We start from the raw sequence: 23,036 nt of genomic DNA, 5'->3' as shown, positions 1-23,036 counted from the left end.
GTTGAATCAGCGAACATTTGACGGCGGTGATGGCGCCTGCCTGTATTCGGTGAATTAGCTACAAGAATTTTGTCAGAATAAATGACATTTTGACGTCCAGTAAAGCCATTTTTGTTCGGGTAAGAATAATGCATTTACAGTTAATTTGCTTAAGGGTGAAATGCCGCAATAATTTAAATAATGAACGGTTTCTGCCGAGATTTACAGACCAGTTTTGGTAGCAATTGAAAATGAATGTATTTTTGTGCAGTGTATTGGCCGTAGGCCTACAACAACCAAATTTACGTACAAACATATGGCGAAATATCGTTCAATCGTGGAGGTATTTTATTTTGTATAATCAGTGTGAAATTATCAAATAGTTAATGTCATATTTCTTAGCATCCCCATTTCGATCCATGTCAGGGCTTAGTGTATAAACGAGATTGTTGTCATATGTGTGCACTTTTTCTGAAAATGAAATTACTTGGTGGTATTGGTAGGCCTATTTACAAACGAAATATTAAAAAAATTGTCAAGTATTGTTTGTTCACAAATCATAAAAGAATGTGGGATTGGAATGATTGGCACTAACTTGATATTAATCAGGTTGATATATAATTTAATTGTTTTATGGTATAGGCCTATATAATATAATATATAGAAATATAATTAAATGGTCAAGGACAGTTTATATTTTAAAATTTAAACTAAAATAAATAAACAATTTTTATTGTTTTTAAATTTGTTGTTGTTTATTAACATGTATGATTAATATACAGACTACAGTTACATGGGTTTTATACAGCGGACCAATAGAGTTAACTATACTTACTTTGGCACTGTACTGTTATTATTTAACTAAGTTGAGCAAAACGTTTCCAAATGGCCTTTAAAGTTTTACAGCAAAAATATAGCGATTACCAAAGACCCATAAATTGCTTATTTTTCATGATTTAGTTGGATTAGTAATAGTAGACTCTTTATTTATAGTTCAAAGTGCATGTTCTTCTATGTCTACATTCTGTCATTCTGGAGATTATGAGCAGTCAGATGTTTTATATTTCCAATAGTGTCCAGCGCCTTTTCTTTTAAACTGATAGCTGTGTAGAAGGAAACTTTTTGTTTTATTGTGTCAGAACCAAGTAGTCTTTAAGAATAAAAATCAAAACCTTTAATTTCTAAAAGTAAGTTACTAAAACTTCATGAAGTGGTTGTCATTATCTTTTCCAGCAGATGTTGTAGACTGAGCTAAAATGGCAGATGAATACTGCCGTAGTCTTTTGAAGGTTGCAGTAGCTCAGCTGTGCCAGGGGTTGGGGTGGCATGCTGTACATACAACACCATGTGACCTTCTGACAGACGTCTTGCAGAGATACCTTGAACATCTAGCAAGACATTCTCACCGCTATGCTGAACAATGTAAGTGCTGTATGTGATTTGTTTTGGAGGGTGGAGATAGCCCTTAGTACTGACTCTTCAGGCAGTGATAGTTTACAACGCAATGTATACATAGTTATGGCTGCTGAGTTGTAAAAAAAAAACTAAATACAGGACATAAATCCTAAACCTCCACCTTTAAAGAAACATTGTATTGGCAATTAAAATCAGCAGAAAACTGACTTGGTGATGAGAACCCATCATAGTCCTCACCAGACTAGCCGTACAGCAATTTTGAAAATGTTTTGTGGAGGATATGAGAGAAAAATTTACTATTCTGTTTTCTACATTTTTCTTTGTTCGTTCACCCGAGTTTCCCTTGTAAAGTATTACCTCATTTGTGAAAAAATTCAATGTCCATGCAGTACTAAAACTTGATATTAAAGAGAGTTCCTACTGCAGAGATACCAACATACACGATTTGGGCGTAGCAAATACGATTTCGAGCCGTGACTACGACGCTACGATAAAACACGCTAAACAAGCCGCCCAATATAATTTTACTAAATCGTACAATACAGCTGGCCGGATGAGTATTTTTACGCTAGTGCATTGCTGCAAGATCGTACCCATTGATCTCTATTACACCATTGGGAATAGTGCACACGTGCGTGGGTAATGAGGTTGTGTGTGAGCTAACGTGTCACAGTAACCTCATTCCTCATGTATCCACTTATATTGTGCCCACGCTGTCTGTACATGTACTTCATCGAAGCTTGGCACAAAAAGTAAGAAATAATGGCGGCAAAAAAGGAGACCTTCTGAACAAAAATACCTTCAACTGAGTGGCCTGTGAGATCTAAGCTAGACAGTTTCCATGCTTTCTTACTAGTAATTGTAGCGCCGATGTCCAGACAATGCCCAAAATACGGACACGTATTTTTTGCCCAAAATCCGGACACGTTTTTTGTTTTTTCTCTCTCTCTCCCAATAGCTTGTTGTTGCATTTCTGACCATTAAAACAAAAACATTTAAGTAAGGCCACCCTTTGTTATGTTTTTTTTTTAAACAAAGTCAGAAGATGAGGGAATTTTTTTTTTTTTTTTCACTGGCCATTATAAACATTTGTAGCTGTTCTGGTGGTTCATACAGAGGTAATTGTTATTTCACGACAATGCCTGAAAATGAGCTAATTAGCATTGTAGAGGGTAATAGAAAAATCGGTTTAGGGAGCCCAAGCCACTCTCGCCCTTAACTTTTGGGAGATGCTACTCTTTTTTTAAGTTCAATGTTGGCATCTCTGCTACTGATACATTAGAATGCTTACCAAAAAAGACCAGTAAGCGATTGTTAATTGTAAATTATGCTTGAAAGTATACATGTAAAATATGTTGGTTTTTATAAATAATAATACTAAACATGTATGCAGCTCATACAACAAAAGGTCTCTTTGCGCTGTACAAAATATTGTCTAAAATACTTCACAACATTTTGTTTGTTGGTGTGGAAACATTTGTTTGACATTATTTGTTTGATTTGTTTTTCCTCACAAGATGGTCGGACTGATCCCAACCTGGATGATGTTGGTTTGACATTCTCCCACATGCATGTCCGTTTGAATGAGCTGGAGACATACCTGAAAGAGGTTGAACCTATCCCCTTTGCTCATCCTCTACCATCGTTCCCGATTCCTAAGAGAAACAATCTCCAGATTCCTCAGCCAGGAAGCAGAGACTGCAGGGAGAGGTTGGAGTACATCCCAGAGCATATGCCACCATTAGGTGACATTGCAGGAGGTAGGTACACCTTAACATCAAAGGGGCATGCCCTGATACTTCACAAAGGAAATAGAGGCAATTGCACCTGGGGCCGATTTTACAAAACAATCAAAATAATCGCAAGACAAATTGTCAGTATTACCATAGTGATTTGTATTGTGACATCAAACTTTACTTAGCAACTGTTACTGATTCGCATGATCTTTGGCTCTTTTTGAAGTAGGTAGCTGGTCATTACCTCATTGCTACTTGGAACAACCCAATATCAATTTACAAGAAAACTCCTTGGTGCTCTTGCCCTTTCAAGAACAAAGCATCAGGCCTGCAAAGGGGGGGGGGGGTTAATTTAATTTCAACATCATTTTATTTCCACTATTTCTTTTTTTAAAAAAGGAAGCTCTCTAATAATTTGAATAATGACTTTCTAAACTCTTCAATTTCTGCAAATGTAACACTTTTTATTTGTATCAATCTTGCAGAATATGGTGAAGGTCTTGATTCAATGGATTTATCCCATTCATCTCGGATGTCAATTGACATTGATGGCTACGAGCCACACACACCCCTCATGAGTCCTAACTCACCTCGAGGTGATAAACGTGAGCTTCTTAGTCCTGCCAGTGAGTTTAACTACAAGAGACTGCGGCTAATTGATGATGGCACACCCCGAGAGCTAACAGCAATATCCATGGGTATCAATGGAGAAATAACACCTAAGAGAGAAGGCAGGCTTCCTGTTGCGACCACACCTCCCCGTAAACCATTAGTAGAACGTAGAAGTGGTCTTCCCCAAATACCTCTCTCAAAACAAGATACCAAGATGGACGGGCTGCTAACTAAAGTCCCAAAATCTCCGCGACCAAGTGCTAACATTGATCTTAAATCATCTAAAGCAAAGGGTATCACCCCACCAAAGCCCAAACCCAAATCACCAAAGCATTTGTTTTTCTCGCCAAGTGGTGCTCCGTCTGTGTTTCAAGTGAAGCCCAAGAGCCCAGCTGTAGTTATCATGGATAAAGTCAAAGAGTTAATGCCCTCTGGGAGTAAGAGCCTTAAAGTCACAGGACCTAATATCGGAACGTTACTCATCACAACAAAGAAATCATCAGAGACTGCACCCATCACTCCAACGCACCATAGTGATGACGATAAGAGTCCAAGCCCTAAGAAACCATCTGCTTTGGATGTTTATGACTTTGAAGATGAGGATACTAAGCCAAGACCCTCCAAGACGTTTGATCCATGTGGAGAGGCGCCAGACCCTTCTAAAGCTGTCCTCCCATCCGCAAGGTTAATAGTGGACGATGAAGAGGAAGTTGTGGCAAATGAAGCCAGCATAAATGACACTATTGAATCTGTTATATCCAAAATGGCTCGAAGTAGTGACAATAAACCCGGTAAAAAGAACGGTAAAGAAGACAGGACTAAAGAAAAGGGCAAGGATAAAGTTAAAGAAAAGGGTAAAGATAAAAACAACGAGAAGGGTAAAGGTGGACTTCTTGATATGGCAAACAAATCTACTCAGGAGAAGTCTAGTAGTAAAGGACAATCTTTGCCCCCAAAGCTGTTATTTAAACATGCCTGGCGGGACAGTGAAGGGGCTACTACATCTGCGACATCGCTTAAACTTCTCATCAAAACAGATAAGTCTGATTCAAAAGACAAGAGGGAAAGTAAAGAGAAGAAAGATAAAATTAAGAAGAACAGTGATGAAAAATCTGTCGGTAAAGTGTCCAAGAAGGAGCGTTCCAAACGGAAAAAGGACCAAATGAAAAAAGACAAACTGAAAAAGAAAAAAATGGATAAGAAACGTAAATTGCAAGAGTTGTCGGGTAAGAGGCCGAACTCGGACGGAGAAACGGAGCCAGACTCTCAAAAGCAGCCGGCTATCGCTAAGCTCAACATCATTACCAAGAATCCTAAATCCATGAAGGTACGTCTTGTGTCTCAGTCAGAGAGTGCATCCAGTAGTCCAAGTCGAGATAAGACAGATGAGAAACAACAGAAAGATAAGATGAATCAAAAGAAGAAACGGAAGGATAAGGAGAGAAAGGCTAAGGTGAAAGCAGCGAGAGAGTCTCTCAAGAAGGCTAAGAAGAAAGATGAAAACACTGGTGTGAAGAGAGGGAAGGATGACAAGAGCTCCTCAGAAGAACCTCCTGAGAAAGTAGCTAAGGTAATTCATGCATCCATCTCTTAATATGTACCTTTGCTTAGTAAAGGCCTTTCTATAAAGCCATTTTCAGATATGGTGTTTCTATAAGCCATTTTAAGGTATGGTGGACACCTTACTATAACAACATTTCGTTTAGGTAAATTTGTCTTTGTCCAAACCCAACAGTGCAATCCTTTAGTGACGGCCATACCCCAAAAAGGCTAATTGGAATGTCACAGCCCAAGTTTTTGCCATTGGAAGTTTGAAAACTATTGTATGGCAAAGCCATCAATTTAACAAAAACAGAAGGCCACAGTTTGTAACAAGGTTCTGCAAATATTCAATAGTGCATGTAGTGTTAAATAACTTGGAGCAATTTTGAGGCAATACTGATACAACCAAAGTTTCTTGTCGAGTGACTTTAACACTTTACTGTCTTTGAGATAAACCAAACCTCAACCAATATGATGGTCTATTTTGAATTGTTTTTATTTCCAGTTGATTGTTCCCAAGATAACATTGAGGATGGGTGCTGCATCTTCAAAAGGAGAGGCCACAAAAATGTGAGTAGTGCTCAGACGATTTTAAAAAGAATAAGAAAATATAGATCTCTTAAAGCCAATTGTCATATGTTTTGTTGGAAATCTGCATGGTTGTTGTAAAACGGGTTTTGCATCGGTGGAACAATAGAAGCACACAGACTGTACGCACAGGTTGGGCCACCAACCTCCTTAGTAGGGTGCCCTATTCAAGGGTTTAGAGTCTGCAAGGCAGATTGGTCCGTTTGGAAAACCCAAGTCATATGAGGGCAAATGACATCTTTTGCATTTATCATAAAAGTATAAATATATTTTTCAATTTATTTGTTTGTAGATTTATCAAGAAGCAATCAGAAATGCCCAAACCGCCACCAGCAAGAGCTCGTACCCCATCATCTTCCTCTTCATCTTCCTCATCATCCTCTCCATCCCCCTCCCCAAGGCGTAAATCACCCTCCCCATCTCCGCCCCCACGTTCTCCTTCCCCTCCACCTCGTTCACCATCCCCCCAATCAAGCTCTCCCAGCCCCCCACCCAAGAAGACCCCAGCTGCCAAGAAGGCATCCCTATCCAAGAAAGCGTCGCAGCCCAAGAAAACTGTTGTGGCATCTCCACCGCCTTCCCCGCCCGCACCCAGGTCTCCATCTCCCCCACCTCCATCTCCCCCAACCCCTAAGATACCTGTGACTGCTCCACCTGTAAGGAAAGCAGCTTCTAAGGCATTCTCAGCAATAGCTAAACCAACTAAGGGTGTCCCTGCAGTGTCAACAGTTACCTCTCAGCCAACCACTCCCATTAAGGTAAGACAATCTTAGAAGCAAGTTTGAGTGGAAACATTTAGTTGACCAGTAAACGACTGCTGACCAGCATCGTACATGCGCATTGTAGCACTCACTCGAATGACTAACTTGAGTCATCGAGAACACTCCATTGCCTTCCACCTGAGTTTGAGTCAAAATAGTCAACCTTTAGTTAACCATGGCGCACAATCGAACTTGCTCTTAGAAGCAGTCAATAATTCACTAACTCAATCCCGCCCACTTCCAGTAGGATCTAGTTTGAGTTCCTACTTGCTTGCATCAAAGAGCTAAGCCTAAGCTAACTCTATTCCAGTTTCCTGCCTATATGCACATTAAGCTAAGCTTACCTGCAAGCTAAACCTCATTAGTAGTATCCTGAAGATGATCAGAGCATACTGATTCAAAAGTTGAGGGTTGTTAACCAACATTTAAAAAAAAAACACACCTCATAAAGGGAGATTATGAACATAGTGTCTCTCTCAAGTTTACTGAACCTTAAATTCAGAACCCAGTGTTGCTGGTTCACAGAGCTAGCACCCTTGTTTACAGGTTTCCACAGGCTTGCAAGCTACAGTGATTAAGTTCACTTGTGAGGAATCCTTGTTTCATAACCAGAAATAAAGACGCTGCTAGGGTTGAAATGTTAGGTCATGAACTATTTTTTGCATACCATATTGTCCTTTTGGTTCGTAAGCAGTTTGCAACAGCTAATTCTTTTTTTCTAAGAAATAATAAATAATGAAAATTGTTTTTTATTCAAACGTTCATCTGGTTGTGTCTGATTCTGTTTTGTTTATCAGGGTATCTCGGTACCTACAAAAGCATCTCTAAAAGCCCCTGTTGAGAAACCTGCGATGACGAAGGGAGCTGGTAAAACAGCAACAGGCCAGAAATCACCAGGAGGTGCTCCAGCTGGAGTGGCTGGTGTGACAGTAGGAAGCTCGGCTCAGCGTACTGTTATTCTAGAGACTGTTGGAACTGTAGTGGTAAGGGACCAGGGACTGATTTTATGGCTCTGCTTACCGCTGAATTCTGTGCTTACGATCACCATTCTTTGCTTACATGGCAAGCGCTGAATTTCTGTGCCAGCTGTGTAATTGGCTGAGAATTGCGCTTGGCGTGTATTCTTTGTTTTTGTTCTTTACCTCAGTGATGCCAACATACTTGAGTTGTATTCTGTTGTTTTCTACCTAAATCCAGACAGATTTACTGAAAAAAATGTCTGGTGTACTCGTTGTTTGTAAGATTTTTGAATTAGATTTCTGGATTTTATTTTTATTTTTTCAGAGTGACACTGGAGAGAGGATTTGGATTTGTCCAAACTGTAAATTGCCAGATGATGGGAGTGCAATGGTGGGATGTGATACGTGTGATGACTGGTACCATTGGTAAGACACACTTAAATATTTCATACAATATCTGCTAAATCCAAACGCTATACATCTGTGACTGGTGTCCTGCTTATTTTGCTGAATAGAAAATCTTTAAGCAATAATTTCTGCTGTTAATGCAGTTTGTGAAATTTGATCATGGACCAGGGCAATGGAGGCGATTGCCATGCCCAGGTCCTTGCCTTGGTGCCCCTTTAAGTACATGTTCCTCAAAACAGGCATTATTTTTTTTTTTACTTAGGTCTGATTTTTGATTTGTTTTAATTAAATCAGCCTGAAATGTTGATATACATGTAATGCCTATACATGTAGGTCAGCCATTGTACTTGATAAATGAGTCGTACCTTTTTCAAAGGACCAAATGTCATGCCTGTCAAAGTGGTGTCCTTTATCAATGAGAAGGTGCCTTGAGTCCGGTTCATACTCGCTGCGAATGCGAATGGGAATGCAATACAAATGTTGATGGCACAAATTCGCAACAATTAATTCGGGAGAGTAAAGCTGTGCTCAACATCTGCGATACATTTCCAGTAAAAACAAAGAGGTGGGGTCGAAATTCACTTCGCATTCGCATGAAATATGAGCAGGGCTTTAGAAGAACCAAAAACCTGGCTTGTTACTCCATTGTAAATTGTTCCCTCTCTCTACTTTTTCCCAGGCCATGTGTAGGTATCAAGGAAGAACCAACGGAGTCAAATTGGTACTGTCCTCGATGCCGGGTCCCGAGCAAGAAAAAAGGCAAAAAGAAACATAAATAAGCACTAAGTATTTAGGTAGGTTTACACCTTGACGGTAACACATGAACAATGATGTCATGGCTGGGTCAAATTCAAATTATGTCAAAGAAGTGTTTTTCTTGAGGTCTGTGTCAAGGAAGTGTTGTTTCTTGAGGTCTGTGTCAAGGAAGTGTTGTTTCTTGGTGTCTGTCATCCTCAAAATGTGCAAGACATGTCTCTGAATTCCACTAGAGTAAAACAAAGTACATTGCAACTAGGGAGGTTTAAAAGAACACTGTGGACATGTAGGTTTTGTTGTCTGTTTGTAAAGTGTTTTGAAGATGGACACCCTTTTTCATCTCTTGTGTAAAAAGTATTCCAACTGAGTGATTTGTTTGCCAAGTGTTAACATTTACAAGGAATTGGTCACACACTGTGGTCACACATTACCTAGGATTCAAAACTGCATGGTTGCGATACAATCCAGTAAGGTTTGCAGTAATTCCACAGATTATGTTGCAGAGATGGGACCGTACATCATGAATGTAGGACCCTACATCATGAATGTAGGACCCTACATCATGAATGTAGGACCCTACATCATGAATGTAGGACCCTACATCATGAATGTAGGACTCTACATCATGAATGTAGGACCCTACATCATGAATGTAGGACCCTACATCATGAATGTAGGATCCTACATCATGAATGTAGGACCCTACATCATGAATGTAGGACCCTACATCATGAATGTAGGACCCTACATCATGAATGTAGTCACTCATACTCGACCTGTACCAGTTACAAAATGGATGCCAATAACCTGAGTCGGTGAATCGAGTGCTGTGCGTGTAATGGTAACTGGTTTTTTTTTCAAATGTTTAGTCAGATCCTGTATGTTATGATCTTTACTAAGACTTAATTAATGTAATGAGCTGTATGTCATTGTTTGTTATTGACAGAACAAAAACCTCTGAAAGAAATCTAATTGATACAAAGTTGTTTTTTGTACTGACTGTATATTTTTAATCCTGTGAAATATTTTTCAATATTATATTGTGTGGTGTAAAGTTATAGTATAGACCGTCTCCGTTTGTCTTGAAAAGGTTAGAAATGGATTGCCATTCTTCTAATTTCATTCTCTTTTCATTGTTGAAATGAGTTTATTATAAAATCATAGACTGCAAGGGGGCTTAACAATTTGACTGAAATCAGTGGCACAACTGAGGGAGTTTCCGTGCTTGGGGTGCAAATGGAATTTCTTTGATGTTCATAACTTTTATCTCCACAAGATTGTTTTTATTTTTAAAGACTTTTTATATTTAGGTTTGCCTGAAACATGAGGTTGAAATGAGAGGGGTCCTAAAGCCATGTCTGAATTAGTGGCTGTAATTTGATCGTCATGAGAACTTGCATTGAAGAATAGGACGACTTAGCAACAGCTGATAGCAACAACAGCCAATTTAGACAAAGCTCAAGTACAGTTGTTTGTATATTATTTGACTCCGTCTTCATGAAATGAATTTTAAATTTTCTCTTTTGCTGGGTCTGAGCTAGTGATAAAGTGCAGCCCACACTTTCTTCAGCTCTGACAAAAGAACTCCTTGTCACATTCCCTTCGCAAAATAATTCACCATTCTGTATGAAATGCAAAATTGAATTTATTTAATTGCAATTATTGTCACATAGATTTCGTAAGTAGGTGTGGATTCTACCTCAGTGAGTAAATCACAGACTTGTGAAACATTCAAAGGACAACCTTTACCACTTTCTGAATGATATTGCACAGGAAATGCCATAACATGTCTTAGTTGGTCTTTGTTAGTTAGAGCGGAGTTGGTACAAATATAGATTGTGTAGGAGTGCAAAGGTGAAAATATCAAAAGTTAAATTCAACAGGGCCAAGCAGAGTTTAAGAAAATATTCTCTGCATTGCACGAACACAGAACATTCATTATTTATTTTGTGTAACGCCCAAGTAATCACCAAAATGTACACGATTGTATTCTTGCATCCTCTATGAGGGTGATTTTGTAAATCTGTGAAAGGTTGGTTGATGGCTGGTCTAGAAGTGAAAGGTTGGTTGATGGCTGGTCTAGAAATGAAAGGTTGGTTGATGGCTGGTCTAGAAGTGAAAGGTTGGTTGATGGCTGGTCTAGAAGTGAAAGGTTGGTTGATGGCTGGTCTAGAAATGAAAGGTTGGTTGATGGCTGGTCTAGAAGTGAAAGGTTGGTTGATGGCTGGTCTAGAAGTGAAAGGTTGGTTGATGGCTGGTCTAGAAGTGAAAGGTTGGTTGATGGCTGGTCTAGAAGTGAAAGGTTGGTTGATGGCTGGTCTAGAAGTGAAAGGTTGGTTGATGGCTGGTCTAGAAGTGAAAGGTTGGTTGATGGCTGGTCTAGAAGTGAAAGGTTGGTTGATGGCTGGTCTAGAAGTGAAAGGTTGGTTGATGGCTGGTCTAGAAGTGAAAGGTTGGTTGATGGCTGGTCTAGAAGTGAAAGGTTGGTTGATGGCTGGTCTAGAAGTGAAAGGTTGGTTGATGGCTGGTCTAGAAGTGAGAATAGTCAAACACTGAAGGGCGCTGGTAAGTTTGTCATTTGATTGGAGGATAAAGCCATCACTGAGTAAATTAAATGGACAAGAATTCTTTTTACCAACCACTTTGAGAGTTTTTTGTGTGGCTGTGTTTTAGGCATGGTTTGGTCTATTGTGAAATAAATACCTCCAATCCTCCAATTAAATAACACCAAGCATCATGCCCTGTATTTGCACCTGACGAAAAACTTCACACAACACTTGTGTTCGTCACATGTGTATTAATTAAGAACCAATGTAACTTTGATATACTTTAACACTGGACAATTTAATTTGTTCACCACAAAAATGTATCACTTGTCAAGATTGTATGAATTTAATAATTTAATAATGACCAATAAAAAACTAAAAAAACATCAAGGGACATGAATTTTGCCGCAACAATATTTTTGTTGATGGGTTTGCAACTGTGAAGAACTGAAGCCTGCCCTCTGTATTGTTACCTGGATGCACTAAGTGAAACAAGGGTTTTCTTCATCAAATTTAGCTGTGATACTTGTATTCTTCAAGATATGAAATTATTATGATTAGGAAGACAAATTATTGATAATAAAATGGCATGAATTTTAAAGGGAATAGTTGGTTCCAAACGTGTTCATGGTTGATTTACTTATTGTTTGATATACAGTGGTGTTTGTTTACTATTTTGCTCCTTCAATGCTAGGTTAAAACTTAATTTCCAAAGTTGGTCTTTTCAGCATTCTTTTTTTTTTTGAGGTTGAGACTCGCAAAGTGTTTTATATTCCAAAAGCAAGCAGCCAATTACACGAAACGCTAGGATTAATTCTAACTTGACTTAGGACGAGTAACCCGTCCTAACTTAGGATGGCTTCAATGTGTCCTTAGATGAATTTGGAAGAGTTTGGTGAAATCCGAAGGCTGAGTATTTATTTTTCAGAGACAAAGCCGACAGAGTCGTTGCTTTAACTACAGCAGAAGCACACAGCAGTTAAAGACATCTAGGTACCTAGAAGCTGCTGTTGCTATGGGTTAAGTACATGGTTGCTATGGGTATAGTACATCGGTTACTATAATTACAGTACAGTGATTGGTATAGTCATAGCTCACTGGTTGCTATGGGTTTAGTACACTGGTTTGCTTTGGGTGGCCTATGTTTGTAGAGCATGGGTTTCTTTTTATAGTACATTTTTATAGCCATGTTGCAGCCTTTTAAAAAAACTCATTTATTTGAAGGAATTATAGAGGGCTTGGGTGGGGGGGGGGGGGTCATGAAGAACCCCCTAGTTCTTGGGTTTAGTAAGTAGACCTAGGCCTAGCCCTAGTTTGAATAACTGAATCTTATTTAAAGAGATGATTTTAACCAAATAACGATTTTTTTAATTTTAAGTCTGGACTGTTTCTGTCAAATTAGTTTCACAGTATAGTAGTTGTCGTTTTACTCTGAGCTCCCGCCCCCTTTTACACTGTTTACTAGTCGAACGTGTCAACTTTCATTCAAGATTGATCCATTACAAAGGGGGTGTGAAAAAAACCTTGAGACTTTAGCCATCATACATGAGGGTGTTATATATTGTTTATTGATCAATAATATAGTGTTTAGATTGCTTGAAATATAAATATCCATCAGAATTTTTAAATAACAGCTAGTAAACATGTGTTAGCCTGTGACACACTTTGGTTACTCCCTTGGTTAAAATGGTTCAGTCCAACAGGTCAAAGGTTGATATTTGCTATTTGCTGAGAGAAGTTCGACGTGGCGACAGCGGGCTGCATTGAAATGCTTGAAAACCCCTCATTAATGCCTTTTGCACTGCAACTTATGCTGAATAGTGTCACTAAATAAAGTCTTCGTTATTTCGTTCATAAACAACTGTGTTTTTTGTCTTCGTTGAGTAGAGTGCTACGTTGTTTCATTTTGCGGTAAGTAAACTCTCACTTCAGTTCAGCCTAGTCTCATTCTGTCATGACTTTCGCTGTTCACACAGCAGTGCACGTGTGACTGTGAGGGAAACAAGTCACCTTGCCCCGGCAAAGACGCCTTCACAAATGTCGCTCCTGCATGCTAAGTCGCCCCCAGCAAGCTCGCCCCCAAACAAGGTCGCCCTGCCTGCCGGAGTCGCCCCCTGACAAAGTCCCCCCTTCTATAAATTTCGCCAAATCAACAAGTGACCATTCTTTCTATGCGATTTTTAAAAAAAAAAGTCTTAAATAAGGCACTGCTGGAGTGCTGGACACTATTTATGCATTGGTAATAATTACTCAAAATGGGTCATAAAAACTGACTGCTGTGCTGACTTGGTGGTGAGCAATGGAGAGCTGTTGACATGGTTGATACTATGGTTGATACATGGAGGCAGGAGGTAGATATAGTGTAGTGAATTCCATTAACAGCTAGCTGCCAAGCATGTGCTTGCTTTTTATAAATTAAGTGCTTGCACTCAGAGTCAGAGACTTTTACCATCCACCTTTTGTATAGGGAAAGAATGGGCCATTCATTCTGGGAATGTCAGCAAGCTGCAAATGGTGAACAATGAACTCCAAAACCTCCAGCGTAGTATAAAGGCCTATAGTAAGTTCTTTTATGAACACTATATAGAGCAGGCCCTAATCCTTTTCCTTACTGTACGTAGCCATATAAAAACAAATGGACACAACAAGTCACCCTCACTCTTCTCCAGCTCTTGGTACAGACAGGTTGTATCTCTCTAACCATGGAGGTAGTACAGAGGTTCATAGCTTAATTATGGTTGTCCAAAGGCTGACTGTGGAAACTGAATTTGTAGTACACTACTCCTATACAGCAACCTTTCAGCTAAAAGAAACAATTAGTGCGACAAGGTTGTTTTTCCTTCCATTATTCCCTGGCAACTTCAACAACCAATTGAGCTCAAATTTGGACAGGTTTGTTATTTTATGCAACCATATGTTGAGATACACCAAGCGAGAAGAGTGGTCTTTGAGTGTCTAGTGTCTTAAAGACAAGTGTGCAAAATAAGATACTATACTAACTCATGAAACAAGTGCAACTGCAGTGCAAAAAAATGTAGTGTGAAATGTACTGTCTAATAAAATATTTAGTTATGTTCTACAGACCTGTGTTTTTTTATAATTTTTATTTTTAGTTTTATTTAATCATCGTTTCATCATTTGGTTGATAGTAAAGCCTGGTTTATACTTCCTGCAAATGCAAAGCGACTTTGGTATCGCGTGGCTGTTTTTGCAGCGAGATTAATGCAACATTAATTTTTGTATTATAAGTTTATTTGCTCATCTAGTTGCCCTCCTGTCATGTTCTGTTCTGGGTTTTTATTTTAATTTTTTGTTTTTATATTTATTGTGTGCTTTTTGCTGGTTTATTTATTGTATTCGTTATTATTTTGATTGGTTCGTTGCTTTTCGTTTAACTTTTGCTGTACTTTTTGATGTACATGTATTTGTTGAGGTCAAATAAATAATAATAATAATAATATCCTGTATTGTAATTCATATGAAGATTAACAGTTTAGGTTTATTTTTAAAAATTAGTATTCCTTAAAAGTTAAATTTCTTGTTCTTAATTAAATGCTGAGTTACAACGGGAGAATGTTTTTCTAAATTTATTGTTTTTGATGTAAAGTTATCTTCAACAAAAGGCTTTAAGTCTTTAAGGATTCCCTTTTTGAATCAAGTAAAAAACAACAAAATTTACCAATAGAAAATCATTGCAAAATAAAACATTTATTTAAATTTTTTGTTTATCAAAAGGCAAGAAAAAAAGCCATACAAACCTTCTACATGCCTTACCTTATAATGTGTATGCCATATTAGGTCAGCCCTTGATCATTTACTCAATACAATTTTCCTACTTTTTTCCCCAAGAGCTGAATATCATGCCTGAACAGCTGAAAAAGAAATTGTCACAATTGGTGCTACATGTACATCATGTACATTTTTAAATTTAGGCATGTTGGGGCATACCTCGCGCTATGGTTAGGGGAACAGTGAACAAACTTTACTATTAAGTATAATATTCATGGTACCCTCTGATCCTCTTTATCCACCGAAGAAACTTTCTCTTTGCTGGGCAGCTTCATTACACACCTCTGTTTACATGTAGCTACAGCTTCATTACACAACTGTGTTTACATGTAGCTACAGCTTCATTCCACAACTGTGTTTACATGTAGCTATGCTAAAGTAAAAGATCAAACAGTGACATATATGGGCAAACCAGGTGACACTTTGATTCTATGCAAATGCATTGTGTCATCCATATCCTGCTGATGTCAAGGGTCAACAACTCCACAACAATTGATTCTGGGCGGTGGGTAGAAATGGTTGGACTTGAGTATTGATATTGTGGAAGGGTGTTAGTGAAGGGACATTCAGTACAGCAGTAAACAATATACATGTACCATTAAGTGTTACAAAATTAGGTAATTTGGTTAGTGTAACAGTATCATGTCACAACAAATAAAGCCAGCAGATTTGATGTGACTGAAACTAAAATGTAATCATCAAAGTTCCCACATCAACATCAGATGTATGTAGGGATGAAATAGTTCAGACTTTTATCTGAATTCAGACATTTTAAAAGCCTGGTAAACAAAAATGTTGAATTTCACAAAAGTCCTGCTCTACTTCTAGCACTAACTAAAGGATACTGTTTCCAGCAGTTGGAATTGAAAACTCCTTCGAGAAAGACTCTGCTAGGGTTGAAACGTCAGGCCACTAACTGTTTTTTGAGATTTATTGATGTAATAAAAAAGCCTAACTTACTATATGGTGTGTGAAATATAGAGATGATAATTACATACATCGCTCTGCAGTATCCAATAAACAGGCCTTGAACTTTGCTCTTGAATGGGCACAGCAATTTTCCTCTGATAAGGGGTATTCTAAGGGAAAATGTAAGTTTGTATTGGAACCTTGCAGAGGGCACCTCAGCAAAATCACAGGGCACCACAACAATTGCTGTGGGTGCTTTGGCTTGTGTCAAGGCCTGATCAGAGACTATGGCCCAACTTCATAGAACTACTTTTAAAGCAGAAAATATTGCTCTAAAATGTTGTGCTGAGCAAAAATAGCCATTGTAATGATCACAAATTGCACATATGGTAGTTGGGCTGTTATCTATTTTCTGGTAAGCATAATTTTGTTGTGCTCAGCTGCATTTTGTGCTTAAGCAGCTCTTTGAAAGAGAGCCCTGCGTAGGGTGTGCCTCTGGCTCTGTTGATGCTGATTCAACATGCCATCGCTCACTGTTCTAAAATTGATGACTGAACCCAAGTTGAGGTTTAGAAGAGGCCCTTTGTGTAACTGACCATGTGCCTAGTGGAAGTCATATCTTAAGCTAATGGTTTAATTCAACCAGCGTATGAGCATTTTCTTTTGAATTATGGATCCCATCTCTGCTGATACTTTGTGAACTTATTATAATGTTTGTATTGTTTACAGGTTTCACACCTTTGTGCCGTCAGTGAGCAAGAAACACAGCTGCAATGAAGGCCCTTATCCTTGTGGGTGGATATGGAACCAGGCTACGACCTTTGACATTGAGTCGTCCTAAACCACTGGTGGAGTTTTGCAACAAACCTATGTTACTTCATCAAGTAGAAGCTCTGGCTGCAGTAAGTATACCCCCCCCCCCAAGCCAATTCTCACGATATTTGAATATCTGGTACACAGCAGAGCTGTGTATTAAGAGAGTTATGACATTGAGGGACCAGTTTTCTTTTGTTTTTTGTTTTTCTCACTGCCTCAGACAAACTGAGCTGGCAGTGAGCAGGCTGGTGCTATGGGCCCAACTCAGGGTCACTGTTCCTGAGGCAGACCACAAAACACCTTTGTGGACACCTTGTGCTGAGAAGAGCTGCGTACAGCAATGGAGGACCAATGTGTTTGGAGGGCCATCATCCGATGCTCCGCATTGACTAAGTGAATTTTGTTTTGGTTGCTGGATGCAATATTTGGTCCAAATGCAGCACAACCTAGACTTGGCATAGCTCCAAGAAAGATTTATTTTTTAACCAATGGCTCTTTTTGAAACTAAACCTTAAATCTTGAAGAATGGTACGTCTTGAAGAAACTCCATTTATTTCCTTTGAATATACAGGTTGGTGTCAAAGAAATCATACTTGCTGTAAGTTACCGCGCAGAACTTCTTGAACAGGAACTCAAAGAACAAGAAAAGAAGGTAACACAAAATGCAAACAAACTATACTAAGTGAGTTACCATGAAAGGCCACTGTGTGTACCATGTATATTATAAATTGTGTTGATACTGTTATATTTGTGATTTATCCCTTCTATTCTGCTGATTGATGATTTGAAACCATTCCAAAATCCTTCCTGCAACTTGTCTATAGTTTTGTACATGGTCATCATCATTGTTATCCATACATGAATGCATACAGCATATAGGCATTGCTCATCAGTGACAGCTTTATGAATTGTTTGTGTCTTCTATTGTTGTGCTTTTTGTTGTTTGGTTTAGTCTCTCAATCTAATACCATCTACAATTTTTGTATTTGAACAACATTTAATAATAATAATAATAGTAATAATAATAACTAGAAAGCACGGTAGCTGTATTTGAGCAAATACGGGTATCTCTGCCCGGCGGGGGGTGGAGCATAATATTCTGCATGGTTTATGTTGCACTTGGAGAAATGAAAATTGTGTGTGTTTTGGGGGTGATACAGAACAATCTGTAACATGAAGCTTATAACTCCGGCAGGCACAGCGTGTAACAAAAGCAATATATTTATATGAAAGTACACACAACCATCAATAGAATAACTACATGAAAATAAGTCAAGAGTTCGGAAAATAGTAACTTTATTACATTTTTTTTTCAAGTTCACACATTTTCTTTATGTCGAGATAGATTCTTTGAATTCGAGGTAGGTCCTTGCCACAGATGGATGAAACAAAATCATGTTAATTCTTGTCTTATCAGGGAAAAGTTTTGTTTAAAATTGAGATACATATTAAAATATACCAGTATACAATTTTGGGGGTTTGTTTAGTGGGTACATAAGGTATTTGTTATGAGGGCGACGTGTTTTAACAGAGCTAGTTTTTGTCTTCAAATATCGGTTGTGTGTTTAAGTATAAACGTATTGTTGTCAGATAAGGCAGTTTAGGTTTTGTACGCGCGCGTATTATCAGTGAAATTTTTGACACTTTGTCTGAGATCCGGGAACTTGCTTCTATTTTTAGCATTAGTTTGGAGTGCTAAATTAAAATGTGTACGAAACCCAGGTTTGAGCTTGGGCCGCCCCTGGCTTGGGCTGCTCTGTCTCCGCTATGATAAACCTACACTCCCGGCAGGACAGCGTGTAAACAATTAAAACCTAGAAATGCACAGAATTGCTATTGGTGTTTTCATATTGGTAGCCCCTTTGCTTTTGGTCCATACGCATTTGGTGCAGTTATCAAAATGTGTTGCGTTGTTCACTATTGTATGTTGATGCTCCATATTCTTGTTACACATTAAGAAGTTTCCATTAATATTAATCTTAACGACCTGACACATTTAAAATACTGCACCTGATTCTGTGTATTTAAATTATTAGAATATTGCACGATAAGTTCTCTTTGACACCAACCATGGAGGAAGGAAAAAAAAGTCCTTCCTCCATGCACCACAAACGCCCACTATTTTAATTTATTGGTGCTCCAACTTCACCTTTGTATGGGGGCCCTGAAGGGACATATCGCTAACAGGTGCGCATACAATTGCGATGTCACAAATTTATTTGCAAATGTTTGCGCATACGTATGCGGTGTCGTGAAATTATTCGCGAATAAGTACGATGTCGCGATCAGACTGGATGCTAAAAATCCACAGATATATATTAGAAATTTTATTTAAACGTATGCGACAAAGTATGCAATAAAATTTTCGACAACTCAAACATATTCGCATACGTTACTCGCGAATACGAAATCCGACCATACGCAAGCGCATACGTAAGCATGCGCACATATTCCCAAATATTTTCACGACATACATGTACGTATGCCGACAAGTTTACAGTTATGCGATGTGCTTTTGGGCCACCGTACCTTTTTGATTGCATACGTTTGCGATGTCACAAATTTATTCGCAAATGTTTGTGCATACGTATGCGGTGTCAAGAAATTATTCGCGAATAAGTATGATGTCGCGATCAGACTGGATGCTAAAAATCCACAGATATATATTAGAAATTTTAATTAAACATATGCGACAAAGTATAATAAAATTTTCGACAACTCAAACATATTCGCATACGTTACTCGCGAATATCTTAACGAAATCCCACCATACGCAAGCGCATACGTAAGCATGCGCACATATTCCCAAATATTTTCATGGCATACGTATGCCGACAAGTTAACAGTTATGCGATGTCCTTTTGGGCCACCGTACCTTTTTGATTAGGTAAAAGTCAGCTGCCTATTATTACATGGACAAGTGATAACACTATTAATATCAAGTGTCCAACTTTTACTAAGAAACACTTAAGTTTGGTACTGTTACCAACAGTATCATGCAGTTGTTTTACAACATATTTCATTGCAAAGACATTTGGCAAGGTAATGAATCTCACATAAATTCCAAAAACATTCAAAACCTTTTCTTAAGATGCACTGTGAAAAGAATAATTTGTAAAAGCTAATAAGCTAATTTAAAACAATTTTTCTATAAAAATGCTCCGTTATTGAATGACTATTGACTTATGGATTAACGGTGACGATTGCGAAGTTTCCTCACTCACAAACTAAAGCTCATGTAACTAACAACCATACACGGTTAGCACGGTTAACATCCGTTGGCTCTCCGGGTTTTCACCGAACCCGTATGCCGTGAATAAGCTCCAGACCACGGCAGAGTGTTTTTAACGTTCACGGTGCAGGTCACACTGCGACCGGAAAATCCCCCATTGCAATAACGTGGGGAAAAGCTTCGGTGGTGATCGTCTCGCAGCGCAGCGTAGAGGATTCACTCATCACGTAAATAAAACAACCTCGTTATATTTTTACGTTGCAATTCTGATCGGCTTACAAGCTTTAGGTACGAGGTTGGAATTTTTGGTTCCGTTTTTTACGAAACCGCGGCTTTAGCTTGGGATGTCACTTGGGCTTCGGCTTGGGCTTCGTCTGCCTGTTTGAAGCCCCGTTAGAAAAGCACATGTTTTCTAAATAACTGACGGAGCCTAAGCCCAAGCCCAATATGTGGCCACGGTTTTGCAAATGCAAGCTGAAGAAGAAGAAGAAGAAGAAGAAGAAGAAGAATATCCACCACAAGGACAATATCTCTGCCGTTGCACGGGCAGAGATAAGAAGAAGAACTAGAAAGCACGGTAGCTGTATTTGAGCAAATACGGGTATCTCTGCCCGGCGGGGGGTGGAGCATAATATTCTGCATGGTTTATGTTGCACTTGGAGAAATGAAAATTGTGTGTGTTTTGGGGGTGATACAGAACAATCTGTAACATGAAGCTTATAACTCCGGCAGGCACAGCGTGTAACAATAGCAATATATTTATATGAAAGTACACACAACCATCAATAGAATAACTACATGAAAATAAGTCAAGAGTTCGGAAAATAGTAACTTTATTACATTGTTTTTTCAAGTTCACACATTTTCTTTATGTCGAGATAGATTCTTTGAATTCGAGGTAGGTCCTTGCCACAGATGGATGAAACAAAATCATGTTAATTCTTGTCTTATCAGGGAAAAGTTTTGTTTAAAATTGAGATACATATTAAAATATACCAGTATACAATTTTTGGGGTTTGTTTAGTGGGTACATAAGGTATTTGTTATGAGGGCGACGTGTTTTAACAGAGCTAGTTTTTGTCTTCAAATATCGGTTGTGTGTTTAAGTATAAATGTATTGTTGTCAGATAAGGCAGTTTAGGTTTTGAACAAATCATCATGGGGGTATGAGGTGAAGTAAACAGTTTGTTTCTTCAACACTTAGTTGTACATAAATCAAAGAAAAACTCAGATACGACTAGACTCATAAGGGAAATGTACTTGTGAACAAACAGGCAGATACATGTCTGGTTCTGAATAAATGGAGAGTATTTTCTTCTAAAATCTGTTGCTCATAAACTAAGAAAATAAAATACACATGCTTATTGTTAGCAAGTGAGGAAGCTTTTGTTTTCAAAAAATGAATACATGTAAATAAATAAATAAAATAAAAAGTATGGAAAATAATGGGCAACCTTAAATAAACAGGAGTTTGATGTTTTTCCAAAGTATGTTGTCAGTATAAAACAAAATACAGACAATGTTATCATAATAATGAAGGCAGTTTAGGTTCTGAACAGAGTTCGTTTCTTTAAAAGTCTTTTGCACATAAAACAGCAAACATAAATGGAGAGTTGCTCGTTCTGAATTCTTGTATAGATAAATTAAAAAATATATATAAACATGCATTTAGAGTAAGCAAATGCGGTTTCTTTTTCTGAAAAAAACAAAACAAAATCAGTATGGATAAGGGTAATCCTTTATTAAACAAGAGTTTGATGTTTTTCTAAACAAAATAAAAATACAGATTAATGTTGTCATAATAATGAAGGCAGCTTTGGTTCTGAACAGAGTTTTTGCTTTAAATTTATGTTGCATATAAAAATATAACACATATAAAACAGATAATTAGTAAGTTGTTTGTTCTAAACTGTGTTGTACATCAATTAAAAAAAATTAAGCCTCAGCAAATGAAGCAGTTCTTTGATCTGCAAAAACATAAGTATGGATAAGGGTAAATCTTTAGTAACAAGAGTTTGTTTTTCCAAACTCTGTTGTATGTCAATAAAAAAACAAACAGATAATGCTATCATAATAATGAAGGCAGTTTAGGTTCTGAACAGAGTTCGTTTCTATAAACTCTGTTGCTCATAAAACAGCAAACACATAGATGGAGAGTTGCTTGTTCTGAACTCTTGCATACATAAATAAAATAAATAAAATAAACATGTATTTAGTGTTAGCAAATGCAGTTCCTTGTTCTGAAAAAAAATCAGTAGAAGGGTAATCCTTTATTAAACAAGAGTTTGCTGTTTTTCTAAAAAATAAAAAACCCATATAATGTTGTCTTAATAATGAAGGCAGTTTTGGTTCTGAACAGAGTTTTTAAAAACTCTGTTGTATATAAAATATAACACACATAAAACATACTTAGAGAGTTGTTTGTTCTAACCCGTTGTACATAAATTGAAAGAAATAAAATATAGATGTATTAAGTGTAAGCAAATGAAGCAGTTCTTTGTTCTGCAAAAAAAAAATTCAGTAAGGATAAGGGTAAATATTTATCAAACAAGAGTTTGTTTTCCAAACTCTGTTGTATGTCAATACAAAAAAAAATACATATGTTTTTGTAATAATGAAAGCAGTTTTGGTTCAGAATAGAGTTTTTGCTTTAAAACTCTGTTGTATATAAACATAAATCTCCCAAACAAGAGTTTAGAAACTGTTTTTATTGCATATAATTGTTCATACCATGGCACATATCAATGGAAATGTTATTCCTTCATGTTTACATCAAGAATACATTTGCAAGAGTCACTTGTTTTGGAGGTGAGCAACTTAGTTGCAAATGTGGGAGGGCAAGAAAAAGCTGTATACATTTTGGGGTATAGCTCACTTTATTCATGTGGTAATTTGGTGTCTACTGCAAACATAGTAATGCCATGTTTATCTGATGTAATGTGTGCTCCTGCTACAGGACAGATTGAGGCCGGTGTTCTAAGATTGGG

The 23,036-nt window shown here is 37.9% G+C and overlaps 2 protein-coding genes across 11 annotated transcripts in view; both read left to right on the top strand.

The window, feature by feature from the left end:
- Positions 1 to 12: 12 nt before the first annotated feature.
- LOC117307347 (transcription initiation factor TFIID subunit 3-like) lies at positions 13 to 11,903 on the top strand. Of its 5 annotated transcripts, none has more exons than XR_004521075.1 (10): positions 13 to 119; positions 1,213 to 1,401; positions 2,913 to 3,155; positions 3,617 to 5,313; positions 5,791 to 5,855; positions 6,166 to 6,631; positions 7,432 to 7,617; positions 7,919 to 8,019; positions 8,681 to 10,789; positions 10,850 to 11,903. XR_004521075.1 is itself a non-coding variant. In XM_033792070.1 (9 exons), the coding sequence occupies exons 2-9, from the start codon at positions 1,236 to 1,238 to the stop codon at positions 8,778 to 8,780; spliced, it is 3,024 nt and encodes a 1,007-aa protein (XP_033647961.1). In that variant the 5' UTR covers positions 13 to 119; positions 1,216 to 1,235; the 3' UTR covers positions 8,781 to 11,903. The 5 variants fall into 5 exon arrangements, 2 of the variants coding, with proteins under 2 accessions (XP_033647961.1, XP_033647960.1); XR_004521073.1 differs by having other exon boundaries at positions 10,820 to 11,903; XR_004521074.1 differs by having other exon boundaries at positions 8,681 to 10,819.
- LOC117307349 (mannose-1-phosphate guanyltransferase beta-like) overlaps positions 8,749 to 23,036 on the top strand; it is a 41,936-nt gene continuing 27,648 nt past the window's right edge. For 2 of the 6 annotated variants that reach the window (XM_033792076.1, XM_033792074.1), the window contains exons 1-3: positions 13,949 to 14,011; positions 16,731 to 16,903; positions 17,389 to 17,469. In XM_033792076.1, coding sequence (XP_033647967.1) covers positions 16,775 to 16,903; positions 17,389 to 17,469 — 210 coding nt within the window. In that variant the 5' untranslated portion in view covers positions 13,949 to 14,011; positions 16,731 to 16,774. The other 4 variants (XM_033792078.1, XM_033792075.1, XM_033792079.1 and 1 more) reach the window with 4 other exon arrangements.

The sequence above is a fragment of the Asterias rubens genome, chromosome 2 (assembly GCF_902459465.1).
Source record: "Asterias rubens chromosome 2, eAstRub1.3, whole genome shotgun sequence".
In the NCBI taxonomy this organism is placed as follows: domain Eukaryota; kingdom Metazoa; phylum Echinodermata; class Asteroidea; order Forcipulatida; family Asteriidae; genus Asterias; species Asterias rubens.
This window is presented reverse-complemented; position numbering and strand designations above follow the sequence as displayed.